Genomic DNA, 23755 nt, shown 5'->3' with positions numbered 1-23755 from the left:
GTTAAAATTTCTCCTTAATCTTCTTTCTAGTGAGCACACTATAGATATTGTGGCATGCCTGTTGACAGGGTGTGATTTTGTGGACATTTTTTTAATATCCAAATAAAGGTTGTTCATACTAAAAGAAACTAAATACATCTGCTTGACACTGTTTTAAAGAAGTAAGCATCCATAACTGTTGTGGATGTGAGTGAATTACCTGCCAGACTAAAAATATTTAACATTTGCCCTTGGCCTGTCGACTCTAATTTTTTGTATGGAAATCTACCATACCCTCTACCATAGCAATTGGAGACACTGTATTATATAGAAGTGTGACCTCGTAGCACTAAAAATGTTCACCAAGCTAAATCTTACAAAAAAAATAAGAACAATCACAAAGGCGAAACCAAATGCATTTACCAATGCTTGTTATCAAATGGTACTACGTTAGAATCATTTTCCTTTTCCTTGACAGAGACCTCTCAAAAGAGCACCTCTCTTGATCCTTCCCTGCATCTATTTATGTCATTTTTCTTTTACAATTGTTTTTTCAAGGGAGTGCAGCAGAACTCTCCTTCGCCTCCTTTGACCACGTTTTCCCTGCCTTTCCATTCTTGCACTTAACTTGCCACATTTTATCAAAAATTACTTTGGCCCTGATTTAGAGTTTGGCGGACAGGTTATTCCATCACAAATGTGATTGATATACTGTCCGCCGTATTACGATCTCCATAGGTTATAATGGGATCGTAATACGGCGGATGGGATATCCATCATGTTTGTGATGGAGTAATCCCCTCAGCAAACTATAAATCAAGCCCTTGTCTTGTTTGGGTGCAGCACCCAGTGTATCCTCAGTTTTATGTGTAGAACACTTCTCAATTGGAGTGGTAAGGTGAGTCACTTGGAAAGCTACTCCAGCACATATGTTAGAGAAGAGTGATGTGTGGTGGTGTAAGGGGGGTTTATTCAGTAGGGTATTTTTGTAAATTTTGGCTAGGGAATGTACCTCCCCTCTACCAAAGCTGGATCCAATCCAAAAAATATTTACATATGAAAAGGAAGGGCTTACTAGGGCAGGTCTCTGTCCGTAGCAGTAACTCAGAAGTCATCAAAAGTTGATTTGAGTTGTACAAATAGAAACAAGGCCTACATCAATTCGTTCCTCTTCAACGCCCGCTTTTCATCCTCTACGGCATTTACTTTTTTCATTTTCTTCACTTCACCATCCTCACTACACATAACACACTCTCACCATAAGCAAAGCACTTTTTTACTTTTGCCCTGTCAACAGCTTTGAACCTGATTCACACACTCTTAACACAGAATCACAATTACAATTGCCACAAGAGGCTACAGCTCTGTGCTCTGCAGAGTCCAAAGATTGCAGGAGCATTTGTTCTAAACACTTTTATGACCCACATCTAGGAGCTATTAGAACTTGCACTGCCCGCAGTCTCAAGTGCTGAGGTCTCAGTCATGGCCGATTATAAACATGCACCCACAACATGAACTCACGAGTGGACTAAGTTCACAGTACGCACTGTAAAAGAGTTATGAACGGCATGAAAAAATGTAGACACACAACATAGGGGAAAACACCTTTATGGAATGTAAGATTATATAAAATATGTGAAATGTGCACAGGAACGTCATCGCTCACACAGATTTACTATCAGAGTTTCATTGTTCATAAATCAATCATCTTTTTTACTGTGAAGCTACAACATGAATATAGGGCTTGAGGGGGACATGTTTCAAGGTCAAGTTTTAATTACTGCCGGAGCTGAGACCTAGAGGGACCTGGCCCACTTAAAGCCCTTGACACCGCCCTTGCACGCTGACAGCAGTTTACCTTGAACTCTTCTATGTTCATGGACACAGATCAAAGACTGCTGCTGACAATGTGCTGAATCTAACCTGGGACCTTATCAGAATGAGAACAATGCACTCCACAGCATGTCTAGTAGAGAGGGTGGTGGGAAATCTAAGTTTACAGTATCTACCACAAAACGAATTACCAAAAATAAGTAACTTGTTCTTCTGATGCATACTTCTAACCATGGATTTCTCATTTTTAAATAGAGCAGTAGCTCCCAAAAGGTGCAGGGTCTGATTAGTCGATTCACACCAAAAAATCCAGCAGGACTAAGTGGGCAAAATGGTCTTGTTTATAAACTTATAAGCGAAATGAAGAGCCATTTGTAAGAGAATAGAATTACTGTAGGAAGCTGGCTCTGTATATACTATATCAACATGAGTAATAATAATTGTTTTAAAAGTTGACAGTGTAATTTTCAGAAACAGTTCTGGTGAAAGAAAAGTTAGTAAGGTTTTGAGGTAAGTAGAAGACTTACATTTCCAATCTCCGGGAGTTAGGATGTCCACAGGCTGGGGTTCAGGTTAATCCCAAACACCCACCACCAGCAACACGGGGCTGGCAGGGTGCAGAGGTCAAAGTTGAGGTCGATTTAACATGGGCTCCTAATGAAATTGAGGGCACTCGGAATCAGGTCTGCTTGCAGGTAAGTACCCATGTCTTCGGAGGGCAGACCTTGTGGGTTAGAGGAGCACCAGGGAGGCCACAGGTCAGCAGCTAACACACACCCTCAGCGGCACGGGGGCAGTGGGGTGCAGGGTGCAAAAACAGTGTTGGGCTTCCAATTCATTCCTAAAGGATGACACCAGGGGCCACAAAGATGCTGCAGGTGAAGTCCAGGTGGTCAGTTCAAGGAAACCAAAGGCTGGACAAGGAGGGAGGCCACCTTCTAGACGTTGCTGCACCTAAGGTTGGGTTCCCTAAGACCAAGGAGCTGCGGGTGCAGGGGTACCTTTTGGCGTTGGGAAACTTCGTCCGGATCTCTCTTGGTCAGGGAGGTCCTCTGGATTCAAGCTGCAGGTGTCATTGTGGTGGACAGGAGGGGTCAACCCAGGGTGGGCACTTGCTCAGAATTGCCTGGGGACTAGCTCTAGTTAGTTTGGCCACCTGGACACGGGCTGTGGCCTTTTGGTGCAGAGTGGACAGGACTCACGGATCCGGGGATACTCTGGAGTCCTTAGATGGAGTTTCTTCTTGGTGAGTGTCGCTGTCCATGGAAGTTCTTGGTCCTCTGGGGTGCAGGCAGTCCTCTGGAGGCTTTTCAGGGGTCGATGGTCCTGCAGGATGCATTGCCTTCTTTTCGCAGGGCTTTTGAAGCTGGAGACAGGCTAGTAGGACTGGGGCCAAGTCAGTTTGTGTCTTCAGTCTTTTCTGCTGGGGGTCAGCTTAGCAGTTCTTCTCCTTTTCTTCTTGTGAGGTCGCCAGGAATCTCATGAGCTAGGTTCAGGGGAGCCCTTAAATCCTGGATTTAGGGGCTTTACAGGGGTCAGAGGGCAGTAGCAAATGGCCCCTGAGGGTGGCTACACCCTTCCTGTGTCCACTCCCTTTGGGTAAGGGGACACAGACCTAACCCTGTTGGTCCCTGTCCTCCAAACTAAGATGGAGGATTTTGCAAGGAGGGGGTTACCTCAGCTCTGGACACCTTAGAGGTGGTCCTAGCTGAGGTGATCACTCCTCCTTGTTCTCCCTAATTTTCCGCCGGACTTGCAGCCAGAAGTGGGGCTTTGTATGGAGGGTGGGCCTCTCCACTAGTTGGAGTGCCCTTGGGCACTGTAACAAGAGGCCTGAGCCTTTGAGGCTCACCACCAGATGTTACAGTTCCTGCAGGGGGAGGTGTGAAGCACCTCCAAACAGTGTAGGCTTTTTTTCTGGCCACAGAGAGCACAAAGGCTCTCATCCCATGTGGTCAGAAACTCGTCTGGAAGTGGCAGGCTGGCACAGACTAGTCAGGTATGCACTTGCAGTTTGGTCAACATACAGAGGGCATCTCGAAGATGCCCATTGTGTGCACTTTCCAATAAATCCAACATTGGCATCAGTGTGGGTTTATTGTGCTGAGAAGTTTGATACCAAACTTCCTGGTATTCTGTGAAGCCATTATGGAGCTGTGGAGTTCGTAATGACAAACCTCTAGCCCGTATACTCAATATGGCCTCACTGCACTTACAATGTCTAAGAATGGACATAGACACTGTAGGGGCATACTGCTCTTGCAGCCATGCCCTCACCTGTGGTATAGTGCCCCCTGCCTTGGGGCTGTAAGGCCTGCTACAGAGGTGACTTACATATGTCACAGGCAGTGGTTTGTGGGCATGGCACCCTGGGTGGGGTGCCATGTTGACTTTGTCATTTTCTCCCCAACAGCACACAAGCTGCAATGGCAGTGTGCATGTGCTTGGTGAGGGGTTCCCCAGGGTGGCATAATACATGCTGCAGCCCTTGGAGACCTTCCCTGGCTACAGGGCCCTTGGTACCATGGGTACCTTTTACATGAAAATTGTGGGAACATTGGTACAGTTTTTGGGAAAGCACACTGGTGCTGGGGCCTGATTGGCAGGATCCCAGCACACTCTCAGTCAAGTTGGCATCAATTTCAGGAAAAGAGTGTTGGGGGAGGGGGGGGGGGGTCTAACCATGCCAACAAGGGGAATTTCCTACAATTACTGAATTAACTGTTGTAGCAATGTAGCTGTTGTATTTTTTAATTCTCTATTGTGCAGATCAGAGATCTACAGCCAACACGTGTTTCAACCCAGGAGAGTGTGGTACTTTGCTCTGTTAATCCTGAGCATTTGACCTCTGATATGTCTACCTCTTTGGGAGAACCTCCTGTCTCAGCAACAGGGCAGGGTCCTGCACCTAAGTCTACACAACCTACTACCTCACTGCGTGGCGACTGAGCCGGAACAATGGAACAATTTCAATATATTTGCTGAAATAGTGGATGCTATTCTTGTGACTAGGTGCCCATCTACAAAATCTGTCACACTTTTCTGGCCAAATTCAGAGCTATTCAGATGATCCAAATTTCCTCTTTCCTGATCTTCTTCAGAACTCTGAGCAGAAGCAGGGGCAGGAAATAGTACTGAAGACTTGCGCCCACTACATACGGAATACATCTCTTAAGCCGCCTCCTAATGGAAACTTCAGTGCACTGTAATTGTGACACTAAACGTCCCCAGTTATGACAAAAAGATCGAACCAAGGCACGCATCACTGGAAGAAAACTTCAGCCATCTCCAGAAGAAGACAAAATTTGTCATTCAGCAGCTGATGTATGTTCAGCTCATCCAACCTGGTATTCAGTGAGCTCACCAAATGACTGGTTACTACACAGATCTACAGATGGCCCAGTTCTTCCCAAAGAAGCAGTGTCTCCTGAAACAGGCAGGGTCAACGACCCTCACACCACCCTGCTTACTGCAGTACCATATAGCAGTCATGTTGCCTCTCAAGACCTGAACTGGCCTCCCCTTGTTGGAGGAAGGCCCTTAGAGTCAAATGAATGGTGCAGAGCACTAAAAAGCTGAAATTAAGCTTCTGCTCCACTGAAGACCAAAGGCCCCGAATCTCCACTTCTCCTAACTGGCCGCCCCAACCCAGAGATCTTGCATCAATCACTACTGTGAGTCCTGGGAGGGGCAGGTAGAATAGCCTGCCATAGAATAGGTTGGGGCCCTCCTCTCTCCACTGAAGTTCCCAAGTTTCTCCTTCGTAGGTGGACACTGTCCAAAAGACAACCCTTGTGCAAGGGGTTGCCCCTGTATCTGGAAGTTGGGGCTCTGCCCTTCCAGTTTTGTGAGTCATGTGGATGGTAATTGCCTAGAGCAATTACCATCCACATGCCAAATAAAATAATGCCTGCCCGTGCATTTCTCTTACCCATATTTACGCGAGGGTCAGGCAGCCAGGACGTTTTCAAAGTCTCATGCCCTACTACTTCTATTTTGGGGGGTGGGGGGCGCAGAGGAGGCTTAACCTTAAGCAGGCTAAGGAGGGCTGACCTACCACCAGCCCTTGAATGCAATTCTCAGGGGTCTTCAGAGACCACTCACTAATGATGCAAAGGAACGTCATATTTCGTCACATTTTAGAGCAGGTCCAGGATCTTAAAGTGTAAGCCCTGTACTTCCTAGGGATTCGGTCACTCATTCCTGGCAGCGATTCTCTTCCTCACTACTCCTATCCTTTGCCTAACCACTGACGGGCCGAGTGTGATGAGCAAGCACAACTGACCCCACACTGTAATGATTCAGGAAAGGGTGGCTTTACACAGGCACCGGGCGAAGGAAGGAATGCTCTTTCCTTCCTGTATTATGCCAGCATAAACTCAGACTACTGCTGCCTGGTGAGATTATTCCTCATGCCTGCTGCATAACAGCTAGCCTGTGCTTGCCTCCTGCCTTCCTCAAGGCTGGAGCTTAAGATGTCTTTAAAATACACAAGCCCAAGACTTGAGCTGTGCAAAAAGGAACCCTGTTTGTATAACATACATAACTAGCTCATATCAGAGCGCCATACAAAAAGAAATCCTTTTTTGTGTGGCGCACATAATTAGCACATCTATACAGAGGCCTAAGGAGCTTGCACTGTTGCTGCGTCATTTGTTTGACGTAGCAATGGCGCATCCACTGCTTCATATTTACAAAGCAAGGCATTTTCAGAAATGTGCCACTTTTCTTACCTGTGCATCATTTTTAGCCTGTGCAACAACCAATTGTGTCAGGTTAAGCTAATCATATGCAAGGTAGGCGTTCCGACTTAAAAACCAATGGAAAATTGACGCATCCCTATTTACAAGGTTTTAGGAAAGTGACATGTCTTTGGTGAAATGTCCCAAATGCATCACAATTCCCATGCCTATTGAACCCAGGCATAAAAATAACGCAGCAGCTTTTTCTTAGTGATCTGGCCAGCTGAAATCACTTCCAAAGCTGGAACCTTTGAGGAATTTACCTCCCCCCAACAAGTAAGTGCACACGAGGTAACACAGTACATGTCACAACACTACATGTATGCCTTATGTCATACATACATGGGCATAGTGATACACATAAATATACTATGCCTACTTGTATGTGTAACATGTAGGACCAATTCACAAGAGTGCAACTTCTGCCCCGAATTCCTTGCGCAATCCTCCCCCTGAATGCATCAGAATTTCTGACGCATCCTCGGTACCTTGCACCATGGAGTGCCGTACTGTAAATCCGGCGCAGCCATCATGTCGTAAACTTTTACAACGCAGCGCATGGAAAACTGACGCATCGCTGCGGTAAAGCAGCGTTGCGTCATTTCTTGCAAATATGCCCCAGAGTGTCTTGAAATATGAGACCTCAGGATATGCACTGTACAAAAAAGATTCTTCTTTTACTGCACACATCCCAAAGTCACATATTTAAAGATGCTCTGAAAGAGCTAATGAAGTTATTAGCACATATGAGAATGCCTTGAAATACATCATGTCAGTAGTGAGAGCAACAAAAGCAGTGAAAATAGTTACTACAGTGAGGGCAGTGAAGTGACAGCATCGAGGGTAGTGAAGACAACGTCACCAGTTTTCAGAATTACTAAAATAATGATTCTCAGACTGTATGGTATAGTTTTCTGATTGGCTGATGCGTCATGCTACGTGCCATGTCTTGCTTGCCTGACCATAAATTATTTTTCACAGTAATGCATTGTTACGGTTTTGCTCATGCTTCTGTGCATCAAGGTCATTTTTTTCTACTTTGTAAATGCTTCTCTGCTTTGACACCCTGAGGGCTTCTCTGTGCTACAGGAAGCTATGTACATAAACATATATATATTTTTATAGTAAAAGGGTAGTAAGAGATAGAAGTTGCCATTCACATTAGATCTTCAGACCGTTAGAACTTTAATGACAAGTCATTTGCACATCTTGAGATCACGCATTTCAATGCGTTTTCATACTTTCTAACGGCAAAAACATCTAAGAAAACATTAGCTTAGGATGTGTGCTGTTCAAAAAAGGAATCTTTTTTGTACAACGCACATCCTGAGTTAGTGTATTTCATTGCGCTCTTAAATGTGTTATTGACTTAAATCATTAAAGACCTAAAAATCTAGGCGGAGATTTACTAACACTTTGTACCTGGTTTGCATAGCTTTTGTAACACAAACCTGAAGCAACGTATTATGCTAGTATGTAAACTCCTATGCAAATCAGGATTTGAGTAGGATAGTTTCCCGAAGTGATGCAAAGTTGCACTGCTCTGAATTGCTTTGTATCAAGGGGGAGGTCCTTGGCTGGTACATCGATGTTCCCATGCAACCAACCATGGGTTTTGATGCAAATCCCTATCTACAAACATTTGTGCACAGCGATTTGCACTAAAATCTTAAACCTCCTCAAGGCAGGCATAACGAGGAGAAATGTTTTCTTTTGTACTTGTTTTTCCTACTGTGCATGTGTGCTGCATTGTACATTACACACACAATGCAGGAAAAGAGTTAAAGGATAATTTTTGTAATGGAATGGTCTTCTGTCAGCACAAAAACTATTCTTTACAATAAACAAACACCCTTGCCCTGTGGTGAAAGTGTGTGTGAGTTGAGGCGTGGCAACCAAACGTGCGCCAGTGGAGGGAGAGGAAAACAGTGCCATGTCTTAGTAGATATGGCAGTGTTTGCTCTCTACCCTTCACTAACACGGCACAGCAGCTTTCTGGGCTGCGCTGCATTGCGCAAATGTTTTGAAAATCTGAGCCTTTGTGCAGAGCCTGCCACCATCTCTAAGTAGTACGTAGGGAGCCCTTTAACTATGAAAAATGAATTAGTTAATAGATTTATGTACATACTTTACTACAGCGTGGAGCAGGCCTCAAGGGCTTTGGAGTGGTTTACAAAAGAAACATGCATACAGTAAAAAATGACCTTGATATACAGAGGCATGACCAACACCATAACAATGCATTACTGTGAAAAAACTATTTACATTGATGTATGCTGTATATTGCATGTGGCATACAGCATGAGCCAATCAAAAAGAAGACTATGCAATCTGACAGCCATTAAAGGAATTCTGAAAACTGGTGACATCATTCCCTACTGCTCTCAATGCTTTCCCTTTAGTGCCCTCAGTGTACTGACTATGCCCTTGTTGCTCTCGCTAATGACATGAACACGCAAAGCCTCAAGCCTCTTTGCCCTCACGTCTTCATTGCTTCCCCAGCTCTCACTGCCCACTAACTTTCCCTTCCCTTCGTGCTCTCTCTGCTCCAGTAGCCTTACTACAATGACTATACTCACTGGGTAGTTCTTCACTTAGTGCCATCAGTGCTCATTGCCCTCAAAGCAAAAGCTGTTCACTGCTGTCAATGCACTCACTGCCCTCACTAGATTCTCTGGCCTATGTGTCAATGTGTATTTGCATTTATGTTTAAACGCATGGGGTATTTGTATAGCACGAACCTAGTGGAAAGGTAGCAGAGTGATAATCTGAAGAGCTCTCCCTTTGTCTTAATCTATTAACACAAATAAGAGTGTATTGAAATAGAAGAGCTCAGGATGTCCGCTGTTAGAAACAAGAATATGTCTTAGTCTTCAGTTCCACTCAGTTCAGTTCAGTTAGCTTTATTTCGATAAAAGAAAATACCATCAAAGCAAATAAACAAATACATACGTCAAGAAATAAAAGAAAAAAATATAAGACCTCTAGCTAATAGTAGCAAGCAATAAATATAACAATTCTGCTGCATAAAACACCTAATTTAAAAATACAATACAATGTGATGAAAACATTTAAAAATAGGAAAAAACAGTATTAGGAATCATAACTACAGAGTCACAACACATCACATATTCTCAGTTTAAGAACTAATTCTCGTAGGTCCTCGCTAGAATATTGGCTTTCAATTTACAATTACTGACTCATAACAAAAATAGTGCTATATATCATAATTGGCACTTCAAAGATTTAGCTCTAATGGGCCAAATTGCCTCCAGAAATTTTGCCACTGCACATGCCACCTTGCCACAAGCGTTTGATTTAAAAATCCTAAGGGCTAGTATCCCGCTCCTAAATCCCATGGATCTGCAGAGTGGTGTAAGCCAACGCGCTCTCGGCTCAGAATAAGTGGGGCAACAAAATAAAACGGGGGCTATATGTTCAACAACTCCGCATCCCATGGGACAAAAGTCATTGTCAGTGACAGAATTAGTCCATTTACAAGTAAAAGAGCACAGTGGTAATGTTTCTAACCTAAATCTAACATAAAGTGCACGTGCTAAAGGAGATACAATCAAGTCCATAAAATGCTCAAATTCATAATGACATTTCAAAGATAAAAAACTATTGGTTAAACTAAGCGATGGAACCTCTGCTAGTTTTTTCACTTGCACACTCGACCAATATGCATCTTTCACAATCTGCACAGCATTTTTTGGGAGATGAGAGCGGTCTGACCAGAAATATCCCAGCCCAAGATTAAAAAAAAGTTTCTCTAACGTAACTGCACCATCTAACTTTCTTTGAGGCTTGCGTACTCATCAGGGCACTAAGCCCAGTTCTATATGGGCTGAAAGTGTCCAAGGACCATATACTGATCCAGTGCATCAATGGCCTTAAGGCAGCAATATGCGAAATAGGGTGGAGATTCAAATCCAACCTAATGGGCAGGTGGGGGAACTTGCCGGTATTTTTAATAGCACTTTCAAAAATAAGTTTTCAGCTTTCTCCAAAGCATTCAGATTACAATAACCCCATAGCTCTGCACCATATAATACTCCACCCCTTGCTTGAGCTTTGTATATTTCTATTGCAGGAGTAATTGCGAAGCTAGGGGATTTGGCAGCATATCTCAAAATACACCCAGATTTTTGTTTTAAGCTTATAACAGACTTTGATAAATGGCCCTGCTATTTATGGGATTTCCTCCAATCTTATTCCCAAGTAATCGAAGTCGGTTACTCTTTCCAGAACGTCTCCCTCCGAACATATCTTCCTCCTTATTTTTTGTTTAAGATCACCAAACACTATATATTTGGTTTTGGAAGTATTGATTTCCAGGCCATGCAGAAACCCGTGAACTTCTCAAGCAGATTGGTACGACCTGAGGCAGTTTGAGATAATAACAAAGTATTGTCTGCAAACAGCAGACAAGGAATCCTCACCCCCTCTCTTTTGGGTGCATCACTAACACAGTCCATTAGGTAGGAGATTCAGGCATTAATAAACAGTAAAAAGAGTGTAGGGGCCAGCACACATCCCTGCCTCACTCCTCTGCGTATCGCGATCTCGCCTGTTAATTCCCCTTTTGTCCCCCATCTAATCCTGGCATAACACCCAGAATACAGCTCTTTAATGAGATTTAACAAAGGGCCCGCTACTCCAGCTTTATTCATGACTTCCCAGAGTTTTTGCGTGGAACCAAATCAAAGGCAGACCTAAGATGGAAATGCGACAAAAAGTTTCCTAGCCTCCAGGTCCACCAACTTCCATTTGATCGCAAGGAAGCGAAAGGCCTGGCCAAGAGTTCTAATCTTCTGCCTAAAGCCTGCCTGTAGATGGCTCAGTACTTCATTATCTTCCATCCATTCCTTAAGCCTGCACAATACCTGGTAACAAAATATTTTGTTAAAATTATCTAGGAGGCTAATTGGTCCATAATTTCCCAGTTCACCCCTCTCAGCTTTTTTGTAAATAGGTACAATGATTGCTCCCTTCCAAGTTTTAGAGTGAATGCCACTTGCCAGAACGGCATTTGACATCCTGTTAACATAGGGGCCCCAAAAAACAAGATCAGTTTTAAACATGTCCGCGGGTATACCTTCCAACCCAGGGGCTTTGCCTGATGTGTGGGCCTTGATGGCAATCTCAGTTTCCTTGTGAGAGAAGTGGGTGAAACTAGATATAAGTGGCAGCTCCTCAGTGGGTTTGTTATCAAAGACAGAAGGAAAGACAGGTTCACAGCTATACAACTCAGAGAAGTGGATGATCCAATCTTCAGGGGAGATGTGACAGTCAGGTCTGGAATTTTCGCTACGCCCATTTCTGGGGACCAGGGTTCAAAAGCGATGAGAATCTTTGTTCCTGGCCGCCAGCAGTAACTCCTGCCCAGATGTTTCTTCCCATTGATGTTTACTAGTCTTGATTGCAGATGCGTATCCGCGCCTAGCATGGATTATCTCAGTTCTATCCCTTAGTTTTATTCCTCTTAGAAGATTACTCTTCGTGTCTTTGCATATCTTACCAAAACCACCTGTGTGGATTTGCCCCCAAACATTTATTCACACCACTAGATCTAATAAATAATTCTCTCATGGCAAGAAAAAGGCCCTCATGCAGGTCCATTACCTCATTCGGGGGCATGGGGAGGAACTAATGGGTAGTTGGTGAGTAAAGACTAAATTGCAGAGTTTCTCCCATAGTTTATTTGAGTTTCTAAATGTATCCCATTTCAAGGTACGCTTATTAGAAGATACCTCTAAGGAAAGAGGAACATCACAATGTAATTTGCGCACCTTTTTTTGTAAAGAGCTGCCTGTCATATATTACCAAAAGGGGGGCATGATTGCTATTATATTGGTCACCCATTTTAAGATCTTTAATAATATACCATAATCTCACGTCAATGAGTACAAGAGATGCTACTGTAAGACCCTCTAAAATACGTAGGTTTGGCAGGGGCATCAGATGGAAAACGACCATTTCCTGGACGAAGGCCATGAGTTAATATAAGATATATAACCTGCAGGGCCCTGACGTTGGATTTTGACTGCTTTCTCTGAGATGTATAGGGAGGAAATTTCCATATCGTATCTAAGCAATTTCTGAAAAAGCAGAATTAGGTTCCAGGGACACATTAAAGTCACCAGCTATGATGATATAGTGGGTCGAGTGATGGTCAAGCACAAGAGCATTAAAAGTCTGAATGGTTTTAGACGTTTGGTTTGACTGATCTGGTCTATTATAAACATTAACACAAAGTAACGGTAAACCTTGCTTTGTCTGAATAGACAGGGCCAATATATATCAGGCGACTCCACGTGAACTTCTTTAACTTTCCCACCTCTGATATTCTTATCCATGTAATAAGCCCTCCAGCTGCTCTACCAGCAGGGGACCGCCTTGCTTCCTCACAAAAGAAATTAAACCCCTGTCTGTATATATTTGAGGTAGCCCAAGTTTCCCGAAACAAACACATACTAAATTTATCTATATGCATCCCCCATTCAACATCATCTATTTTATTTCTGATTCCAGCCACATTCCATGTTAGAAGTTTTGATGTTAATGTCTCATGGACCCTGGAAGTCTTTTGGGAGAGCTCAGAAGGGCCTGCTCCAACATGACTCTGTGTAAATTGTGATTTAGATGTAATGTCTTTGAGTGACAAAGCCAAACTCTTCTAAGAAGAAGGGTCTAGGTTCAAATCTCTGGCTACATTTGTAGTGGTTTTAGAAATGGATGAGTTGCTTTCTTTAGAAATTGTCCAAGATGACAGACAATCTATATCTGAAACGGCACCTGTTAGGCCTAGCACGCGTTCTACACAATCATATTTCTTGGTTTGCGACTCATCTAGTAAGCGCCCTCCCGTAAACTCATATCTCTGGTTTTGGGACTTAACTGGTAAGCTACCTCCCACTTTATGGGCCTAGTATTTACGTGAGAAGGCATAACATTCCACATAGGGCTGTTCTCAGGTCGAGTGCTTTGGAGACAAATACTTGACCCATTTTGCATGGGATGGCGAGCTTCCATAGATAGCAATCCCATTACCAACCTTGGACTGGCTAAAGTTAACTTAATAAAGTCCCATTGGCCTGCCCTTTCAGTAAAGCGTTTAGCCAAAATTATGTCTGAATAAATAATAGAGCCACATTGTCTGGTATGTCTTAACCAATGTACAACCTTATTTATCAGGGATGAATTATCTTCATGCGACTTTGGATGTAAAGGAGGTACCTTGCACATATAGAGTGAATGGTTCGTGCTAGGATGCATACGAGATATTTGAGTGACCATAGAGTCCCACATCATTTTTACATGTGGCCCGGGCGAGGCTCTAAAATGGTCCTTAGAACACAGTAGACCATAGGGTTTGACCAGGGAGTCTCTCATATTATATACTGGCCGAGCAAAAGCACTAGAGCCAGTTGCATTCACACTGGCTCCTGGTTGCAGAGAGGTGAGGATATTGATAGTCGGAAGGTTCTTCTTTTTGTGCAAATACAGTGACCCCCGTTGAGCTAGTTAAACGCAAGATGTTTAATACTTCTGTTAATGCTTGCTCTAATTCCCTCAACTCTTCTTGTAAACCCAATATGAGAGAAACCACCTCCACCTGAGAGGGAACGGTAGGTAGTAGATGTTCTGGGGATCAAGAGTTTAAGGAAAGGCTCCCTTGTTCACATGTTTGGAACTGCAGTTCCAATGGCAGGAAGTGATTTCAACATGGGATGTTATGTACAGTCACAGTATCTGGCGTGGGGTCACCTGAGCTTCGATGTGCCGTGCTCAGTCCCACAGATTTTGTATTTTGACCATCAGGCTGAGATATAAGGATAAGCGAAGGGTCTTCATTTGAAGGGACAGTTCCTCTAGAAGGGAGACTTGTGGTCAAAAAGGGAACAAGAGTACTGGTTTTCAACCCTTTCCGTGGAATCTTCTCTTTTTTATTCAATATAGATTCAACCTCTTCAGTCAGGGTATCGATCTCATTAGATACACAGTTTGAGAAGGTGTATGATGTTTGGTGACGCTTCGGAAGTTTGGGTTGCACTAAACCCGCTACAGGACTTCCTTTCGCCTTACGCTTCCCCATTTTAAGACAGTGTCACCTTTACACAAATTCAGGTATCAAATGGAACCCCCCGACGTTCCTACCTCAAAGCCAAGCGGGGTGGCCCAGCCCAGCCTCACACGGTCTCAGACGGGTGCGGACGGGCCTGCCCTTTGCCTGGGCGCCGACGGGCCAACCCTTTGCCCGGGTGCCGCCCGCGCGTGTCCCGTGCTGCATGGACGATGTGACGTGCTAAAAGTGCTTGTTTTCAGGCTCCGCTCCTTCCAGTTACATGGGGCTCTTGGGACAGGGAATCCCCTGCTGCTGCTGATGATTGAATGATCCTGTGCTGCGGGACGATGCGACGCGCTAAAAGCGCTCACTTTCAGGCTCCGCTAACTCACTCCGTTCCACTCACTGGTCATTCATCTGAGGCTGTGGCCTCAGATGAATCACAGTAAATAGAACTGTCCAGGCGACAACGTCATTAGTGAATCAAGAGGCAAGTCATGAGTCTGTATTATGTGTTTTGTACTGTAAACAGGAAATCCTAAGCTGCCCAGCCTGGTAGCCACGCCACTGGGAGGTCAGGCTTACTCGGCAAACCAGAATTTCTATGAAATATGAGTTTTTCTTTAGAAGGTTCTTTAAGAACTGTGGTCCACTTATTACAGAAATTGTGCTAGAAACTTTAAAGACTGCACCATTATATACCAATTTTTACAAAAAAACTGTCAGGGGGTGGGACGCTAGTCCGACTCCCAATGTGAAACATCCAGCTTCCTCCATTCACTTGCGTGCCAAAATTCATTAGTTGGTCTTATGTCACACCACTTTCAAATTCCAACAGCTTTCACTGCCTGGTGTTGAGTCCCCTTGAGGTGAAGGTTCCACTGTGAGGCCTTCTGACTTCAGAACTGCCTGTGTAGAAACAATGGTTTGAACATCAAATCATACCTCCAATGACCTGACCCTGCTGTAGGTGTGGAAAATCTTTGAATGCTACTATGTCCACAAGGGCCCCTATGAAGAGAAATCCTCTGCACAGGCATCAGGTGAGAATTTGGCTCACTGATGGAAAACCACAGTGACGGCAAAACAGGTAACACCCATTGCCTTTTTTATGCCTTTGGGGCCTTCCTTGGGGAGGAAAAATCAAAGTGGTATGGCTGCTGTTGCAGTGGGCGAGGAGGAAGAGTGCTGTACTTTGTAGTGTGCATGACCACTGCCATCACCACATCCTTTAGAGGCTGAGAAAGGGCTGTAAAGATGTTGTGAGGGCTGTCTGTGGCAGCAGGTAAAACCCTGAGAATACCCTTTGAACTCCCAGTACTGCTGGTGGAACTGACTAGTTGGAAAGGAGCATGTAGTAGCACACCTGTCATTCACTACTTTCCTTGGTGGTGTGAAAGGGCTGTAATGGCTGCTGCACAGTTTGTGTGGGCTTTCTGTGGTTGTAGACAAGACTCCAAGAGTATCCTCTGAACTTATGGTACGTCTGGTGGAATTGACGAGCAAGGGAAGTCAGACTTATGGAGCTTGCTATTGCATGGATGTCTTTGAAGTGCTACAATGCAGAATCAGCCTTTTCAATAAAAAGTTGGAAACCACTGATTGGCATGTCCTTCAAGGTTGGCGCAAGTCCCCAGAGATTCCTGTGGTGCGCATCTATGCATGATGCCAGATCACCACACTGGTGCTCAATGTATGTTCGACACAATCTATTATGCCAGAAACAGCTCTCAATAAATATTTGGCTGCAGCTTGTCCATCTTCAATTATCTAAAGATCATCCCAGCAGGTAAACAGTATTTATAAACTGAAAGGCCAAGCTGGTTAAAGAAAAGACTCTTTTCCCAAAAGTGTTGATGCCTTTTTATTTCCTGTAAGAGGCATATTGGGGAATGTGTCTGGCTTCACCTTACTAGAAGATGCCTGATATACCAGCTTCTCTCTGGTGCCAGATACTGGGTCAAAAAAGTCAGATCACCAGTGCCAGATCTACGACAGATAGCTATAGGGTACTTACATGTGAGTCTGGACATGGCTTACACCAGGTGACCATTCTACTGTGGGTAGTTGAAAGTCTACCACTTATGCTGCTCTGTGGACCACAACTGTGAAGAGGGCACTCTCCTTAGCGGGGGTGGGGGGCTCATAGAAAGTCCACCTTTGTCTCAGGGAAAAGACATGACTACTGGCATTCTGCAGATCTAGTAAATGCCAGCCAGCATTAGTATAGTGGGAACGTTATCCACCTCCTCATCGTTGTCTTTGTCATGTAGCACATTTGAAGCCACTGAACAATATCAATGTCCCATCTGAGCAAGACTTTCAGCCTCCCTTGTACTAATGCAATGGGAGAGGCTGGGGATCATATAGAGTTGGATGCTGCACTTTGGGATCTCATAATGTTCCATAGGCCTAGTGCAGGCCGAGCTCATTTCTGGATCGGAGCTGGGCGTCAAAACCAGTCTGTGCTCGTGCCACTGGAATCAGAGTCAACACTCGACGGTTGGCAATTACAAGGCCTGCAGTACCAAAGTGGAGGCATGGGCCTGCACCACCAAAGAGCTGAGTGAAGGCAGTACGTGGTCAGCTGGCATTGGGGACGGTCTTACCAATGGAGCCTCTATCTGCTGTTAGGTCAATGACTGTCTGCAAAACTTATGGTACATTGGGATTAGCCTGAGAATAGGCTTGGAGTTAGACAATAGTGCTGGAGTCTGATTTTTGGTGTATGAGATGGAGAAAACTCTTGCTTCTTGCACAAGCCTTGCACTACTCTTACGTTTGAACTAGTGGTGCTGTTTGTTCTTGCATTCATCTTCAACTTGTCCAAACAGCATGACAGGAATCTGAAGTGGGAGTCTGCCTGTGCTTGACTTGGAGTGGTGCAGAGGCTTGGAGTGTGACCTCCCTTTCTTTTTATACTCTATGATGATTAATTCTGCCTACCATTCATTACCTAGCTTCAGGTGAATCGGAGAGCATGTGCCTAGAGTGCCACAGGCAGATGATATGCTGAGCCGTGACCAACGTCTGCTTCCTTGAATCATGGCACAGTTTAAAGTCTGTTATTTTCTCAGGCACACAGTATTTAAAAAAAGGAGATTTCGACAAAGTAGGAAGCAGAGCTCTGGACACAGACAAGAGCGTGGATGAAGGGTACAAGCTTGTAGAGGTGGCACCCATATGCAGCTCTGAGACACTAAGTATGGAGATTGCATAAAGCGGTATAATCAAATGGAGCTACCTGCCATTACGGGGGAGCGATTACTGTGAACATTTTCAGAAACAGTCTGGTGACTGGGGATATTCAAAAGCTGGGGAATCTGGTATGAAACAGTATTCTTCATATATTACAAATTACTTTCCACTGCTACTGTCTGTACTAATATCAAAATGGATTAAATCCATCAGGAACATCTTCACCCTGTAATAATAAGTCTGCTGACCAGGAAATTAAATGGAACTTTAAGTAACATTTTAAACATGTAATTATCAAACACTTTTTTGATCTTCTAAATAAAGACCTGTGTTTAATAAATTCTACAAACATATGCTTTATGTAAGTTTTGAAAAAATGGATTGTTTGTTATGTTCATTTATTCATTGGGCATGGAAAACATAAAGTAGCTTTGTAAACAACCTATTCTTTCCTACTTAGTTACAGTGGGCTTAAGGCCTGCCCCTTTTCAAGACTGCCTTTTTTAACCAGCCTCTTTTAGTCTTTTGCTTGTGAACCTGCCTATGACATTTTGGCTTATCAGTTATGCTTTCGGTCCTAATGCAAGCTTGGGTGTATTCTTCCACTTCCAGTCAAGAATACACCTTACAACGCATGAGGACCTATTTTACATCTCCTTGCCTCTCACTCTGTTGGTTCCTCACTACAAAAACATGCACAAATGCACTCTTGTGTATTCATGTCTTTACATGTGTTACCAGATTAAATCTTGGCCTATTGGCTTTGCTGCTGCTTGTCTTTTACCTTGGGGAGAAAACGAAAATCACTGAATCCATTTTGGAGGTTTATTTGTCAGTCACAGATGTCTGATGGAATCAAAAAAGTGTCAGTGGAATACAAAGTAACATTTTCAAAACTCAGCAACCTCATAAAAAATATGGACCCAAATTTACGTGTGCTTTGCAATGGTGCAGTATTATCCAAATCAACATAAACAATTATAAAATGTACTTTGCATTAAGTGGGCATCACCCATGAGTTTTAGGGCTAATTCCGATCTATTAACACTAGCAGAGAGGGATTTAATTTCGCCCAAAAATGATACATTCCTAAGGCAAGCGTAAAGTTGGAGCACTGCTTAAATATTGCCAAACCATCCAAATTTCAGATATGTGCTTCACTTTACATCACACAAAGTCGGTACCTTTGTAAAATATGTCTAGGAATACCCTTCCAGTACAAAACGTATGCTAGACATCGTGCAGAAACCCTTGCAGTATTGTGCAAGGGAGTGTGCAAGTATGCCACTGCTAGGGAGAGAGCAGCATCATCATGTCTTAATAGGCATGATGCTGTTCTGCTCTCTCCCTTTAACACAATGCAGATCAGCAACTTTTGTAACTGCGCTGTGTTGTGTGATGGCTAAATAAATTTGCCCCTTGGTGTTTTGCTTATGCACAAAATTGCAGCTGGGAAAAATGTCATGCCTATTTTGACAAAAGTCGGCGTAAAAACTTATACATACATCACACTCAACTATGCTCAGGATAATTTACACTGAACTATGCTTAGGATAATTCATGCACCGTTTTATGTTTTGTTGCTTAAATGAAACATTGCTTACTTATAAAGAGCTGCATTTTGTGTTATTGTTTCTATAGATCTGAGATTCTGGTGCAATATTAAAAAAACAATTGCTTTACTGCCAAATGCAGGGGCCGTGGTCCTGACTCCTCCCAAGAAAACACATGCATATATTATGAAATGTTAAGGAACTAGTAGTATCTTCATAAAGTATACACTATTATAGTCAGACATGAAGTACACTTTCAGAGGGCCCTATACGATGCATACCTACAAACCAGCCATCGTCACATTTTTCCATGACATCAACAACATCTCCTTCTCTTAGTTCCAATTCATCTTCATTTTGTGGTAAGTAGCTGTATAAGGCTTGGAAGCTATATCTGAGTAAAAGAAGAAATAAAAACAAATTTAAATATTATTCTCACATTTGGAATACGTACAGTTAAATGTTTAATACTTTCCATTCACTGCATGCGTATCAAGGCTGAAGTGGTCCTCCGTGATTTTATGTTTTGAGACTTAACATAGGTGTGAAAAGACACATTTTTACAATCTGAATTCCTAAAAGCATCTTGGGCCAGATGTAGCAAAGGTTTTGAACGTCGCAAACAGCGAATTTCGCTGTTTGCGATGTGCGAAACCCACATCGCGATGCCCAATTCCCGTTTTGCGAGTCGGTAACCTGGTTACCGACTCGCAAAACGCAACTGCGAGTCACAATTCAGGACATAACTATGGCCCCTTATTCCTAACTTAAATCTATTACGTAATTGCAGGTCTGTAAACCATACATGTTTCTTGACACATCTTAAAGACATGACAGATTTCTCATTTTATATATACAAAGTATGTACATATGGTTCTGTACCATGCATAAATGTGTCTTAAAGATACTTTATCAAAAATATGCTGTCCAAAGATCAGCACTTAATATTCTACAAAATGTTCTAGAAAAGTAAGTTGGTGAAACTACTGAGCATGCCCAAGATGCACAAAAAAGTGTGCCAATTAACAGGGAACATTAACTGCAGTTCATAAGACTAAAAACATTCAGAAGAAAACAGGGGAGGAAATATCTGAAATCATAGTTTCACTACAGGACATCATTGAAAAAATTGAGAAAATGGCCAACCACATCACAAGGGCTGAGACAAAAGTGGCTGAGTTAAAGAGCAAATGTAGATCTCTGAAGTCTGTTTTTAGGAGGATGATGAAGATTATGCATACAAAATGAAGAACTGGAATATTGCTCCAGAAGATGAAAACTTCAATTTGTTGGAATACCGGAGGACATGGAAAACTCTACGAGCATGATCAGTTTGTGAATAATTTTATACAGACTTTCATATTAAAATCCAACCAGGGCAATGTCATTCGTGAGCCACCAACTTCAAAAGCCAACATAGTTCAATTTTTTAAGTCGGAAGCAAGAAGCCCCCATGTACAATTCCATATTTCTTTCAGGGTGTTAGAAACAAGCAAAAAGTAGAAGAAGCAAAGTTTTTTAAGTTCCGAACAGAGTTAACCTATTAGGTTTTTCCCGATTTTGACACTTCAACTCGCTATAAACAGATATGTGCAGTAATTGCCAATTACAAGCTAGGATTGTACAACAAATCTGCCTCACAGGCTTATGGCAAGGCGAGCTAAAGATCTTGTATGAAGAAGAAGAAGCACTCTCCTTCTTTGAGAAAATAAGAAAGGACAAATAAACCTACAGTGAGCCCAGAGGAAGAAACAAACTCTGATATAACAAAAACTGAAGTTTAAAAAAAGTCAGATTCATACATGATGACAAGAACTTTGGGCAATAACTGCCACTGTAAATGCATACTGAAAAACCAATGCAAGTATGTGATCATACAGTTCAATTGTTATCTGCTCTGTATTTATTTCTAAGGTAGTAATAGACACAGAACTAAAGCATGATTTAGTAACAGAAGCTGAGGTTATTCGAGATTCTAGGTACAGCATGAGTCTCTTTAGCGGGAACAGCAGCACATCTTCATGTAAAACGCCTTAAAGCAAATATCTATTAATGTGGGCAGATGGAGGGAAAGCTGAAGTGGAACTTAGGCACTGTTGCATGGGGTTGTAGGCAAACTCAAGGAAATATTGGGAAAGTAGGATAAAAAGCAATGGATAGATTTTTCAAATTTAGAAGTGGTTATGCTTGTCACTTATATTGTTCTTTATATACTTTTAGGGGCAACGTTTGTTGCAAGCTGTAATGTAAATGAGTTAAATAATGAAACAAAATGCTAGATGTCATATTTATAAACCTGGGTTAATGTGCCTGGAGAGATAGAGTGTGGCTCCTGCATTTGGATTGCATGGTAGTGGTATGTTTTACTCAACTTGGATCAATATGGGGGGGAGCAATTAAGATTCACCCAGAAAGAGGAGAAGTTATCAATACAGCTGCAGATAAAATGGGTCGGCGGTGATGGCACCGATATGGATGGAAAGTCATATCATGTAATTTGTTCAATATGTAATCCACATTTAGATGTGCTTAACATATTTGATGGAATTACTTTCAAACTTTGGACATGGATTGGACAATTTATTCTCTGAGGTGATTTTAATTGTATAGTGGATCATGAATTAGATACCACTCTCCCATTCCCCACTAACAAAATGGTGAATGTACCGCACTTGTCAGGCTTATGGAGATTCAAGATAAGGTGCACGTTTGGAGGGCATACAGGGACAATGTAACATTTTTTTACATTTTACTCTTATCTCAATAAACAATACTCACATATTCATATATTTCTAGTTTCATTCAGGGTTATAGCTAATACTATATTAGCCATTTTTCCAACAAACTCCTCTGACATAATCCATTAAGTATTACTAGTGAACTTGTATTACTATGCAAGTCTTCTTTGATCAAGCCTCTATATGTCAGTGGAAATTTTAAAGGGGATTACGGAGTGCAAGGAGTATATGTAACAGCATAAAGAGAATTTATTGAGATAACACTGGACCTATATCTGCAAAAATGGTATGGAACACACTGATAGCTTTCATAAGTAGGCTGAATATAAGGTATATTGTGCTAAGGAATAAAAAATTATGGAAGATGATGCCAGTACAAAGGAGCAAATATTATGATTGTCGATTGACCATTGCAATGCAATAAGTTTGAGAAGGGCTGAGGCCCATGTGATCTATCTCTAACTCACAAATGAGAAGACAGATCTATTACAACATATGCAAACAAAAGCTGCAGTTGCATGTATCACCTCAGCAAGAGAAAGTGTATTTATCAATTTAGTCATTGGGTCCAGTATTTGGCTATAAATTCTGGGAAAGAAGGACTTTCAGTAAGACTTTATCAATTAAAGATAGTACTGGACAACTGGTTTCTGATTCAGTGTCAATACTGGAACAGTGTAATTCTTTCTATCAAAGTTTGTATAATGATTCTACCTGATCTACTACGGGAGAGACTGAGTTGACTCCAAATGATATGTTATTCTAAGAGATGTGGACTAAGTTCAAAACCGAACTCTCTGTGAACTAGGTCTTGCAGGCAATTAAGAAACTCTCCAGTGGCAAAGCAAGAGGGGAAGATTCTTAATCAACTGGGTTTTATAAAACATTTGCAGCAGTTTTGGCCACAATACTATGGAAAGTAATTGATATTATTAAATGTATATCACAAAAAAGACATTGCATTATTTTTTAACATTGTATTAGAAAATGCACACAAAAGAGAATTAATTCTTAATATACATCACAAAGTACTCTGCATGCATTTTCCTACGATTATAATAAACCATTTTAACATATAGTTAATCCTCTGGACATGATTGTCCTCAAATTTCCTCCTAATACAGAAAAACATCTGCATCATATTACTCAAATGTGAATCTAATCCTTGTGTTCCTTGTGTGTTGATCACCAATGCTGGTTGGAAATTTCAAAATCAACACAGCCAACATGTATTTTGTGGAAATAAACTGCTTCATCAGGGCTAAATTGTAAGGTCGCTGTTCTTCTTCATGTTACGTTTTTCATCTTTGTACTCTATACTTTAGCACAATGCCAATAGGTCCCCAATTGTAGATTTCATATGATCTACTTGCTCCAAAAATCGATCCTCATAGTGTAAGCTACTACGGAGCTTATCCCAACTTTATTCAATTTCCAAAACCTCATCATGTACGATCACCTCCATTGTCACATTAAGGTCCAGTTTATCTCCAAGTAGCGTTCAAGATGCCACACATCTTACTGCATCTCTCAAATGACAGAACTGCACTAGTCCAAAATGAAGTAGCTTACACTATGAGGGTCAGTTTTTGGATTATAAACAAAAACTATGAATTCCTTGAAAGGCCTGTATCACATTAATGG

At 42.3% G+C, this 23755-nt stretch overlaps 1 protein-coding gene across 32 annotated transcripts in view; it reads right to left on the bottom strand.

Annotated features, from left to right (window-relative positions):
- SORBS1 (sorbin and SH3 domain containing 1) overlaps positions 1 to 23755 on the bottom strand; it is a 794498-nt gene that overhangs the window by 5574 nt on the left and 765169 nt on the right. For all 32 annotated transcript variants that reach the window (XM_069240476.1, XM_069240479.1, XM_069240480.1 and 29 more), the window contains one exon: positions 19655 to 19767. In XM_069240476.1, the coding sequence (XP_069096577.1) occupies positions 19655 to 19767 (113 nt within the window). The remainder of the gene's footprint in view (positions 1 to 19654; positions 19768 to 23755) is intronic.

This window comes from Pleurodeles waltl, chromosome 6, assembly GCF_031143425.1.
Source record: "Pleurodeles waltl isolate 20211129_DDA chromosome 6, aPleWal1.hap1.20221129, whole genome shotgun sequence".
NCBI lineage: Eukaryota > Metazoa > Chordata > Amphibia > Caudata > Salamandridae > Pleurodeles > Pleurodeles waltl.
This window is presented reverse-complemented; position numbering and strand designations above follow the sequence as displayed.